Genomic DNA, 13,343 nt, shown 5'->3' with positions numbered 1-13,343 from the left:
TCTCGATCCATCATGTGGTCTCTAGGTCACTTGCTTCTGAAACAAATGCACGCGTTGACTTAATGTCAGTAATTTGAGTAGATTTGTTACATCCACACCTGCTTTTCACACTTAAGTACAGATTTAATGGTTATACTCACACACTTTTACTGACAAGGAACAGTTTCAATGTTTTTTGTACAGTACGATAGAAGTACTTTTACTTAACGGCTGCAACTAATTACTGTTTTCTCCATAAATACATCCATTGTTTGGTCTATGGAGAGCCCAAAAAGACATCTTCAACTGTTTGTTTTCCCAAAGATTTTCAGTTTACTGTCATATAGAAGTAAACAAGAAAAGAGAAAAAAAGGAAAATATTTACATACAAGACACTACAATCAGAGAATTTTGATTTATTTTTCCTATTAAATTTCTTGGACTGATTCATTGAATATCTGAACGCTTGGCACTCTAGAGACTTCCTCCACAACTGAGGCACTGAAGTGAAGTATTGTAACAAAAGAATTCTAGCTTGAAATGTTAAAAAAAGTTTTAATTTGTAACTGAACGCGAAGAAATTACAGTTTTGACGTTACTTTCATAATTATACTTACGTAATGGAACACCTTCAATGCACCGTCTCAGCTACAAGGCTGCTGAAGTCAATAAGCCATACTAATTGCAGAAATTATTGCGGGCGGCCCTCGAGCTGGCTGCGAGAGATCATTCCCTGATATCATAGGGTTTGATCAAGTTTTCCCACATGATCCGTGTCCCAATTTGCTCCACTATTATTTACTTTTATGTCTGACTTTGCTTTTAATCTCCTCACTTCATGATGGCACTGAAGTGTCTTCATTTCTCTCATTTTGTTATTTCTTATTTTCTCTTATATGTCTTACCCATGTGATACCCCAGTTTCCTCATGGTCTCAAACAAGCTGTATTTATGTGTACCTTAATGAGACACCACTGTATAAGTTCTGTTATAATTCTCCATAAGCTTACAGTTACAGGCAGTTAATGGCATTAAATAGAGTTTACAGTGCTCTTACTGTACCTCTTGCTATTTAAAGTATATGGCACCACTATGATATTCCTATAGGGACTATCATGTGTCTGTGGTGCTCAGTGAGTTTATAATGATCTCATTGTACCTAGGTCTCTGCCATGAATGCATTTACATTCTCATTAATGTTTATGAGCAAATTAAATATGTTTCATTGTGGCTCACTGTTCAGCTAAACTAGTAAAACTGAAAGTGTAGCCTATTAAAATGGCAGCTCACAAAACCGCAGGTCGAATTTCATAACTTAAGTTCTGGAAGTTTCAACACATTTTTAAAAAAATGTATGTGCAGAATGATTACAGATCATCTTGTTTTCTGTTTTTTCATGATTGTAGGGTTCTAGTGTTGAAGATTGGAAAAGGGAGAAGTTAGTCAAACACAGGAGAGGTGTGAGTGTTAATGCACAGGACAAAAAGTGCCAAGTCACTCAGACTAAGCAGGCAACTTCAGCTTTTAAAAACGGAAAGGAGAATTGAAAACAAGCGCGCTATGACCTAATCGCCGAGCCTAAACATGGCCCTATTTTGACATCACAAGACAGTTCATGTTCTCTGGTTCTCTGGTGTGGCTGGGCCTGGCTCACAGTGCGAGGCATATGATGTGTTGATCCCCAGAACAAAAGCGTATTGTCCCCCCCACCCCCAAACCACCACCACCACCGATTATCCATTTACTGCCTGAGGCCACACCAGTCTCAAGCATGTCTCCGTCAGGCCACCAGCCACCGTGTCAAAAGTCCATATCTAAAGATGGAGTCCCTGTAGTTTCTGGCCTCTTTTGCAAACATGGAGTTCGGAGCGGGCGCTTGTGCGTGAGAGCAGGATTCATTTTTTAAGAAGAAAAAAAACAACTGATATTCTCTGATTGCAGCATCTTCTATGTAATTTTTTTATATATTCTAATTTATTGAAATCTTACTTGAAAACAGAGCACAATTTTGATTTTTGTAGCCAATAAGACTATCTGATCACAAACGGGCCAATAAAATACTTGACATATGGACAGAACCCGTGAAAAACTCTGCAGCCGGTGCCAGTTCAGAAAGCTGATCATGACCACGGAGCAGAGTAGAGCAGGATTAGACTGAGGGTTTGGAGAAACATTCATTCTGATTTAATCGCTGATTATTTTCATTATCTGATCGCCTGTTTGGTTTGTAATGTCATCAGTTACCCAGAGCCCAAAGTGACACCTTCATAATGCTTGTATTGTCCAACCAACATTTTAAAAAACACACACACACACACAAAAAAAAAAAACTACCGAAAATGATCAAAAGGACGAGAAGCAAATTCTCACATATGAGAAGCTGGACAAAAATAAGTTGGGACGCAGTTTAAAACACTGTTTCATGGTTTTTCCAACTATTGTGAATGAAAAATAATGGTTATCAGCGTATTGGTACCTACAGGTGTCTGATTAATACAAAGGTATACAAATATAAAGTATATAATATTCCCTCTGAAGTGCAGTGGAGTAGAAATAGGAATTGCCGTGAAACAAACTTCAAATTTACTGAGCTGTATTCACGGTACTTGTGTGAATGTAGTTCCATTCCACCGGCGGCCCTCATTAGGTTTTGTAAGCGTACGATGCCGTGTGAAAATGAGGCTATATAAGGTGATTGGGACACAGCCATGTCCATTGTTATGCTTGGCACAAACAGCACGGCCTCGCTGGTGGCTGGCATTTGCGTGCAGGAGGAAGCTAAACAGAGAAGTCTGTCAGAGCGCCTCTCGACTGATGGAACACTTGACCCAAAGACGTTCTCGATTTGAACTGTCACACACTCTTATGACACAGCCCGAGGCATGCCATCATGGTTGTTACACAACACAAGTGAACACATTCACTCAGGCCGTTCCGTCTTTTTTTTTTTTTTGAACGAGGGAAACATTTCACCAACAGAAAATGTATTTAATAACTTTACAAAAACAAAGTTGACATTTGTCACTTACACAGTTTGTCAGTTTTATTCTTTTTTTTTCCTATTCTGCCCCACAAAAGCACACACCAACCACGCACACGCGCACACACACACACACAGCTAACAACTTGTTTTTGGTCACTTAATCCACCATAAGTTACTGTGTGTCAGCTTCACCTCTGTATGTTTACACGATGCTGTGTGTATACACGACATTATCGAAGTCACGGTGCACCGTTTTGCATTTTGGAGCCAAACTCGTATTATTTTGGCACAGATGACTGACTGCCTTGCATCACACATCAGTCATGTGTTAGGTCACTCTTCCATGCAACATTAAGTTTGACATTCACACATTTTCCATTATTGCATCTAGTCGAGATGCCCTTTGAAACTTGCAAAGACAGATTACAAATGGGGACTCCTGATGACTCAAATCTTGACTCTCATGTTCGTGTTCAGACATCATGGATCGTCGTTAACAGTCAGCAACTGGGAAGTTTTCTCTGAGTCGCACCTGATTATTAATGGAGCGTACACACAGATGTTACACAGATTCTTGTTGGATTCTATCATATCTGAAACTAACCCAATAAGAAGCTGAGTCGGCGTCAAACTTGTCTCTTTGACTAGAGCCTGTGGATGAAGTTACAGTGTGAAGCATCCACGTCACTCACTACGTTTCCCACGCTGCTCACACTGCAGCTACATGTCCACAAACACCATGAAGCACCAGCCAAGCCCTCCCACCAGAAACATGGTGATCTGCATGCTGTAGATGATCAGGTCATTGAGGACCCCAAAGTCCAGGCGCCTGTGCCCCAACAGCAGCAGGATGACGGACAGCTTGTACTGCAGCCGCAGAAGTACGCGCACGCTGACGTACTGTAGAAAGAAGAGGGCGGAGAGCGCCACCCAGAGCAGAGAGGTCAGCAGGCTGCAGCCAAAGTAGAGGAGGAAACGGAGGAAGCTGTACATGCAGCGCGAGCGCAGGTAGAGGTCAAAGTTATTGTACTTGGTGCGCACAAGCTTGGAAGTGTGCGTCGACCCACAGGCCGAGTGCATGCAGGTGGTATGGGGGCCATGGAAGCTGCGCACCCGCCGTGGGATGGGGATCACAGGCATGGGTGGGCTACTGGAGCCCAGCACAGTGCACAGGTGTTACAGGTGGAGTCCTCTGTGGGATCTGCTTCCTCGGCGTCATTTGGTTGTGGAGAAAAAAAACACACAAAAAAAAACTGGCTCTTGCAGGAGCCCAGGGATGAGATGGAGCTGCAGGCGCTGTGTGTCTGCTGTGGAGGTTTTCTCCTTCTAATGCACACAAGTCCTGTGAAGAAATCACATGTATGGTATTTGTGATCATTTCCATAAATGCACCTGCACACCTTGTTACTGCATGAGGCACAGGCCTGTGCACACAAGGACAACAGGTGTGGACACATATTCACAGCTACATATAAGCCTTCATTTGAGCACAACGCTAGCTTTATGTTTTAATGACCAATTCATAGCTAGCGTCCAAAAACAGGCCCCATTAATGCAATATTCTGTCCGTAAGAATGAGTGATCGTGCAGAACCAGTGGCGATCTTACATGCAGCACTACGACGTCTTCCTCCGCACCAGTAAACCTGCTGTTTGACTCTCAGACGACGGGCGCATTGTATCACATTATGAAACAGCGGGCTGCAACATAAACACACGGGATGTTGTTTTTGTTTCTTTTCGGCCCCACGATGCGCTGTTTTAACGATGAGGGAGCGACGGTGGCGGCGAGCCGGTGCTTGTACGTCCTGTCGCAAAATATACGAGTCATCCTGCTGTGACGACAGCTGCCGAGTTAAAGGGGAAGTGTCGCCCAAAGAACGGATGCTGTCTCAGGACTGCGGTTTAAAATAGCCTGTTTATAGTTCAACAAAGATTGTGGAGGATATATATATATATATATATATATATATATATATATATATATATATATATATATATATATATATATATATATATATATATCACATGAATTGCTTCTACGTTCAAAACTGCACTTGAAAAACGACTGATATAAGGTCAGTGCACAACATGGTCTTGGAGCTTGGAGGAGGTATGCAAGATTTTATTTTATTTTTTTAACTTAAAGGTGCAGTATGTAGTAAACATAACATAAGGTGCAAGAGGATCAACATAAGTTGCAAGTGCAGTTTTATTTAAAAAATAAGAAAAATGATAAAAGGACATACCAATCCCATGTGTGGATAACCTGCAGCATGATGTACAGTTACGAAAGAAAAACAAAAACTCAAAAACTCTGAGATGCCGGGAGCTGCCATGATAAGCTGCCACTAGCAAGGTGCCATCTTGAATTATTAATCAAAGGAGAAAGATCTTCACTCACTACATTCATTTGGGGACCTTATTTTACCCTGAGAACAGCTCATTTATTCACTCATGGAAAAAAATAATATTTCAGAGTTTGTATTGTTACCTCTTTAAGACTCTAAATATTTAAATTCTGAGTTTGTGTGAAAGCTACATAGTGCTCCTTTAAGTAGAGGTAGTCTAGCAATACAAAAACACTGTGCAGTAATAAATCAAAAGTCCTAAACTGCATAAAGGTCACGGTTGTGCATTCTTATTCATGTGTGTGTAAACCTCACACAAGGTTGCACAGCGCACTCGCATGCGCATTCTCAGAAGTGTGCGAGCCACGCAAACATGCTTGACTCTCACTCTGAATATCAAGTAACCTTCAGTGGGCCGATTTATGGGTCGGCCGAATGATTACATCCGAGCTATCTGTCAGCAAGCCAGATGGCAGCAGGTGACAGTAAATCATAATAAATACCGGCTTTTTTTAAAAGAAGAGTTTATTACAGTTGTTAATAGTGCGCTGGAATCACTTTACCGGGAATTTAAAGGTGTATTATGCAAAATTAGAAAAACAAACCTTATCATATTTAATCAAACACACATAAAGCTGTCACTGAAGCTGAATATATGAATCTGTGTACTTTGCTTTCACGTTATGATTGAGTTTAATGAAATCCATAGCATAATCATTTGAATGGCAGCCAAAGCCCGAGGTCAGCTCTGACCATACAAATTACATTTATTAAAACAGAGGTTACCTTCTTTGTCCACAAGAGAGCGCCTGCCGTCGACCACTTAATGTACCTTTCTGCAGAAATACAGCTGATGGTTGAGTCTCCCTCCATCCGTCCATCATCTGTAGCTACTTATCCTTTGCAGGGTCACAGGGGGGCTGGAGTCGATCCAAACTAACATTGGTCGAGGGTTCAACAACCTTTCTCCATAATTACTTCAGTTGTTACATAGTGTGGCTAAACTAAACATCTTACAATACCTCAACAATTAACACATCAAGTTCACACTTGTCAGGATATTCTGATACTCCCGAAACTGTCCAGTATCATTTAAGACAAAACATTTTAAAACTAGACACGGGGCAGCTGGGGATCAGGCAGCTCGTCCTCTCGTCAGGGCGTAGGTGGCTCCTTCCCAATCTCGTCTGAAGTGCGCTCAAACCCCAAATTGCTCCCGATGGCTGTTCCATCAGTGTGAATGGTGGAGCATGGAATTACGTGGGGTGCTTGGGTTATAAAGCGCCATGTCAATCCTGATTGGCAGCCTCTGCTCTAAGTGTATGAATAGGCTCTCAGTGTATGAGGCGCTTGAAGTGGCTGCTGTAGCAGAAAGGTGTTTTACGAAACACACCTCAAGTTGCGGTAGAGGTCTGGAGTGAATCCCGGGGTGGTGGGGAGGCACCTTTGTGTTGAATCCTGCTTCCCAATCAGTTCATCATATCTCATCCACTCTCATTAAAAGCAAAGTGTCTGAAGTGTCATCTCCATCAGCATCAAAGTCAAGTTAAAAAGCGTGTCGCCTGAAAAACCACTCAACACCAGCCGTCCTCTTTCCTGTCATCGACATTACTGTTACTCGATCCATGTGCCAGGTTTGTTTCTCCCCATGAAGGCTATCTGCTGAAGACTGTTTAAAGCTCAGCTCAGGGGCATCTACTGTGTACACATCAGTTGGAAGTGTGACTTTCAGCACCCTCCATGTAATCTCAGCCCAATATCCAGAAAACATGTAAGCTGAGGGGGTCTCTGTGAAACCACAGATAAGTTAGAACACAAAGTTTCTCCATGTCGCAGCTTTATGTTTCTTTCGTTTTCTTTTTCTCTCTTGTCACAACGTTGTGCTTATGCTCTGGTTAGGTTTAGGCACAAAATTCCACTTGGTTATGGTGAAGAAAAACGTCATGGTTCGGCTCCAGATCCATCTTTTGGTGGCCACAAGCACAGCTGGATACGGACTAACTAGCTCCACCACCATCTCCTCCACCTCCTGATTTAAACAATTATATCCAGGCAACTAGGCTCATAATCTTTTTGCTGCTGGGAGAACTTGATCTTTGGATTACAATGGCATCACTGTAACAACCTTTAATCGAGGCACTGAGGTCTTGCTTGAGAATGAAAGAGCAGACTTCATTTTCAATATCAAAAGACAAATGTTACACCAGGATATTAGTCATAGAAACTAGAACATCATATGCCAAACAATGGCCGACTTGTAGCCCGGCCAGACTGCCTGAGTTAAATGCTAGCATGAGGCTGAGGTGCCAGCTCGGTGGGACCAATGTTTGAGACTGTGTTTCAACATCTATAAGCTTGAAACCTCTGGATATTAAATCAGAACATGTGTTTATGGCAACAGAAAGGGATATTTCGAGGTTTGGAAAAAAGGAATTTTTTTTTTGTACCATATTTGCTCTGATCTGAATTTTTTTATTTTTTACTTTTGGACCACTTCAGGACCAGAACCATCTGTGCAAGCAGTTGCATTTCTATTGGCCAATAAACTTTTCTGCCAATCTCCCGCTGTAACTTCCTCCAGAGGTGCTCTTATAATGGGTTACACTTTTTCCTGGTTAGAAGATTAATGGTGGCCATTTAGGAAAAAGAAAAAAAAAAACCTTGAAGGTTATCCTTGCTTGTCAGGTTGTGAAGAGCTAGCTTCCTTTCTCAGGGATGAATGATGTCGGCACGGGAGGAGAGGACACAGGTAGATCACAGATAAAGGACAAGGCATCAGGATGATCTACGCAGAATGAGTCATATTTATGTTCAATCAAAATTTAAAATCTGCTAATAATGATTATTTTATGAGTTGAGGAGAAATCTCTGAAAGCAGAAACTTAAAAGTCAGAGGAAAAGTCGTATTTTGTTTTTATTTACATACATATTTAAGCAAATACTAATAAAATCTTGTTCAAATCGATGAGTACACTTCTTTAACCAGATCAGCTGTTTCTTTTTTAATGAGTCTTAATCACAGGAGCTTGCCCTATTTGTTTGTATCATCTAAAACATTTTCTTTTGTTTGTACATATTCATGAGAAACAGTTGGATGAACCCACCCTCGCTGGAAGTCGACCTGGAAGATGAGCACACAAGGGAACACATTTGGATTCCACACCACTGGAGGGAGCTGTTTGTTCAGGTTTTACTGCATGTCAGCAGTGCTTTTTTTTTCAATTCACTTTCTAGTGAGCAACGCCACATTCAAGGGCATGGCACCAGGCTATCTCTCCTCCTTCTTATAGAGGCGTGTTTGAACAAAATCCAGCTCTTGCATTATCTTTGATAAATGGACACATACAGCACCATTACAGCTGCAAATGCCACCGAATAGTGCCAAGTGTAGATGCTGCCTTTCCCCCTACATCTGCTTAATAACTGCGTCCAAGTTGAGGAAGCTCCTCTGTCTTGTACCATTATCAAGAAAAACGATGTCAATAAAGTGGACGCTACTGATTCAGGCATTCAACTGCCCTTGTAAAGGGTGTATACTGGTTCTAATCATGCATTATGGCAATATTATCAACTTATCAACTTTGGACCATCGCCTCATCTCTCTGGGTCAGGGGGAGAGTAGATTCTGCGCAGGTTGAAGCCCCCCCCCCCCCGAAGTTTGAAAGTAACTGAAGAATGGTGCTTTAAGAATGTCATTGCCAAGGCTGCTTCTTCACTCTCTGACAAACTGCAGAGGGGCAAATCCACTCTGGAGCCTCACAGCCTTGCGGAGTGGAGAGTGCAATCAACAGCCATCCACCCTCCACCCCTTCAAACGTTTGCCAATACATCGCCATCACGACCCAAAGAGTGTCCAGAGTAAGCAAGATTAAAGGGGCAACATGTCAAAATCCTCTTTGACTCCTCCAGATACACTTGGGCTAAATCAATTAATTCATTAACTAAGTAGAGGTCACAGCCAATAGTTGAGCTAAGACAAATGAAATCAATTAGTCGGGCTAATAAGATGAGGGAGACTTTAATTAGTGAAAGTTTAATCAAAGGCATGTTTGCGCCATGCCGTGTTATGGAACAACTCAATAGGTCTCCTATTGAGAGATGCATTAGGACAGACCAAACTTTGACCACTTATTTTAAAATATACGCTGCTTTTTTCCCCCAGTTTTTTCGACTTCTAAGCCACTTCCACTTTAGTAATAGTGATTTCAGTCCGATCTGTCCCCTCTGGCTGAGCATGATTTTGTTGTTGAGGAATCAAATTATTCATGAAAAACTTCATGAAAAAAAAAAAATAATGAAATAATGAGGAAAGGTCCCAACACTGATCCACTTCCAGGGCAGTTAGGTGTGCAGAGGATGCCAAGCCTGGGAGAGCAAATTAAGTACCCAATTAAACTAATTAAAATAAAACATGATGCAGGCAGCCAGCGCTTCCAAGTTCCTTTGCTATATAAAGTTGAATTATTAAGGAAATAGCCCCGAGCCTGTTCAAACACTTTTAATCTCCTCAGTGTCACTACTCTTTTTTATTTATTTTTTTTTTATCTCTTGTGAATGTGTGTCTGTTAAGTGCACACATCTGTGTGTGTTTCATAATCCTGTCAAGCCATCTGTTGTCATTAAAACCTGCTCCTGTTGCACCAATGATCCCAAGTATTCATCTGGCCAGATGTTACTATGAACTACTGTATCTCCAAGTTTTGGTTGTTTTGCACAAATCTCCTCAACTTTGAACAGCTTGGTCTAAGCTGAAATCAGTTCAGATGTCAACAGTGGTTTCTGTATATATGTATATATATATAGATATAGATATATATATAAATATTATATTATATTATATTATATTATATTATATTATATTATATTATATTATATTATAAAATTTAAGATTTTCCCAACATTTCAATAATGAAACTCTTGCAGGCAAACTTTAGGCCAATAAAAAGTAAATTATTAAAGAAATCAATCAACAGTTTGAAAGTGTCACTGTTGCAGATTTTTCCTTTTTTGGTCCATCTCTGCCTTTCTTGTCACCCTTTGCATCCCCAGCCACATGTGGCTGGATTGGGCCTGGCTAGTGTTAATCCTTGGCATAAGGGAGCTAGGCTGGATTATCCACGGATGTGGAAACATCTGTATGGGTGGGTGGCAGGGTTTGAAGCTTGGACCTAGAATTGGAGGAGGGGTTGTTTGGGGTGGACTGGGACCTATGAGAGCACACTGATAGGCAGGAGTGGTGATGCTAGTGTAGAGGAGGAGAATGGCTCAAGGACGTGGCGTTTCTGTATCTTAGTTGCAGTGGCCCAAAGAAATCATGCCTGAATGAGGACTTTGTGACTGTATATGCACGTGAGTGTGCATGAGGATTATCAGCTGACCGTTTGATGTATCGTCCTCTCTCAACCTTTCAGTTTTAGCACATGACAGGACACAGTTTTCATTCTAAGAACTACAGTAAGGGAAAAGCAGTATTAAAGGTGATATGCATCTTTTAACAAATAGGAAAAACAAATAGTTTACCACTGAATTTCCTCATCTCGCTCATCGCAAGCCTTGATAAGACTGAGGCCTGGGTTCCGTGTTTGCATATTTTGTATATATAATTTCTATCTACACAGAGCCATTAATATGCAGGGATGATTTAGAGGGCAGGGGAGACCGGGGGATTAGGCCTGATTCAGTCCTCACTGGGGGAGTTTGAGGAAGGAGGAGGTTTACATCAACAAGCCCTGATTTACGCCAGTGAACAGATGGCGGAGAAATTGCTCTGTTTGGAAAAGATGTGCAATTTATTTTAGTTAATATTAGAGCGAGAGAGAATTGATTGCTGCAGAGAAAGGGGGACTGAGATGGGGTTACTCCACAACTGGCAGCTCAACCACTTACTCTACCATTTACCATTTACATTACATTACATCATTTTGTTCCGAGAACACTTTTAAACATCAAAATGAAAGAACCAAAGTGAGGAAGGCAAGCTGCAAGCACGTTGGCTTGAAACAGTTTTTCTGACAAATTGCAGCTAGTGCAAACCTGTGATCAAGATCAGGCTTGGGGAGTAACGGAATACATGTAATGGGATTATATCATTTGGCTACAAATAAGATAAACAGAAAATAACTGGATTCCATCAAAGTTACAGACAAAAATGTGTAATCAGATTACAGATACATTCAGTAAAAAAAAGGGGATTACAGTTTTTAATGAAGGCATTATAAAATAGCGTATGTGTACTTCATGAGTCCCACGTTACTCTGGTCTCAAGTGATACCTTCCAGAATATACACTTGTGCATTAAGATGAGATAAAAGCCGTTTTAGTGACATTTCTTTTCTTTTCTTTTTATTTACACATTTTGTATTGAGGTAATCCAAAACAGAACGTAGTCAAGTTACATGACCTTCCTATTGTGATACTGACTAAATTTCATAACAGGTAATTGGTAACTGCTCTTTTAAAGGTCCCATATTATACTGTTTTTCATCAATTTCACACAGCAGTCAGAGGTCCAACAACTCTGTATTCGATACGCTTTGCCCCAAACCCATCCCTGGTCCTGAATTTCAGCTGTCTACAAGTTGCTCTACAGAGCTCTCCTGACAGCAGTCTGTTTCTGTGCCTGCACCTTTAAATGCTAATGAGCTCCGTCTGTCAACGCCTACTTGGGAGCCCTTCCTGCTACCTCACTTTCGGGGAGGGGAGGCCCCTTGCTCTACTGGTAGCATGCCCTAATGTTTACGGTGGATGTATATATCTATCGCTATGGCTCGCAGAGATTTTTTTGTTCAACCCTACCAGTTTGACCCAGAATCTGACCCAGAAGGAGAGGCTCCTGAGGAAGTACAGACTCTGTGGTTGCAGCAGGACGTTTCAGAATGGTCAGCGTGTCTGAATATGTTAGTTTGTTCGTATGTGTATGTAGTTAATGGCTAACAGCTAGCGAAAGCTGTGTTTGTCTCCAAACTCTTGGACACTGTTCGTATCGTCTCTGTCTCCAGTCTGCACACCAGAGTTTTTACTGTGACAACCAAGCTCCACTGTAATATTATTAACATCAAACTCACTTCAAACGCCATTGCATAGCTGACCGAAGCGGAGCTAACTAGTTAGCCAGTTTCCAGCTGACTTCACCATACTTCTAGGCAGCTGTAAATACTATCAAACCGTGGCGACACTTAACGGTGACTCGGGTGCAGTTGCTGGGTCCGGTATGGTTGGGACTGATCCTTTTACGCGGGTCAGTGTCGAGACAAAGCCAGCTTTGTACAGACCCTTGTTCCTGAAGCAGTCTGATGTGAAGTGGTTAGCACACACATACAAGCTAACAGGAACCGCAGCCGGCACGTGGTCATTAAAATATGAAACGCAACCACTGTCTCTTCTGTTGTTCTGTGGCTGCAACAGAATATAGGCACTGATGTTGATTTTTACAACCAACAACAGAGCAATTTGTGTGTCTAGCTCTGTGCGACAACATTGCGAAACACTGCTGGACACACCGAACTTCACCTCGGGAATGAACGCCACCCTCTCGAATATCTCCTATCACTGCGCAGAGGAGGCCTGCCAATGATAATGACTCCTTTCGTTATGTAACGACAGGAGCTGAATCTGAACAGCCTGTAGCCCACCCACTGTGTTACCAGTGGGTGGGCTGCAGAAACCATGCAGGAATTGCTTGTTTTCATCATTCTGGGAGTTGGCAGGCTCAGGGAGGACCAACTTATATATATATAGAGACCAAAAAAAAAAAATTTTTCATATTATGGGACGTTTAAAGGAACCCTCCAAACCTTGATCGAGACAGTTTGCAGTTACTATTGAGACCAGCCATTTTGGGCTTCAGGGCTGAGGACCTGAGGTTTTCCCCATGTCTGCCTGTGTGAAATGCAAAGAATCACATAGAAGTTGTAGGAAAGGGTAAGGAACTCCCTAAAAACTTGGTATTTCACCCGGGGTGTGGTATCACCTAGACTTTTGTGTGGCACACATTCTCATAAGTTCACATTGGGCATCTCGTCAGTTTTAACT

At 41.7% G+C, this 13,343-nt stretch overlaps 1 protein-coding gene across 1 annotated transcript; it reads right to left on the bottom strand.

The window, feature by feature from the left end:
• Window positions 1–2,366: 2,366 nt before the first annotated feature.
• On the bottom strand, window positions 2,367–4,800 carry LOC119030639 (transmembrane protein 250). Its single transcript, XM_037118406.1, has 2 exons — window positions 4,571–4,800; window positions 2,367–4,304 (listed from the first exon to the last, which is right to left on the bottom strand). Exon 2 carries the CDS (start codon window positions 4,100–4,102, stop codon window positions 3,683–3,685), a length of 420 nt encoding a protein of 139 aa, XP_036974301.1. The 5' UTR covers window positions 4,103–4,304; window positions 4,571–4,800; the 3' UTR covers window positions 2,367–3,682.
• Window positions 4,801–13,343: the final 8,543 nt, after the last annotated feature.

Source organism: Acanthopagrus latus, chromosome 12, assembly GCF_904848185.1.
Source record: "Acanthopagrus latus isolate v.2019 chromosome 12, fAcaLat1.1, whole genome shotgun sequence".
NCBI lineage: Eukaryota > Metazoa > Chordata > Actinopteri > Spariformes > Sparidae > Acanthopagrus > Acanthopagrus latus.
This window is presented reverse-complemented; position numbering and strand designations above follow the sequence as displayed.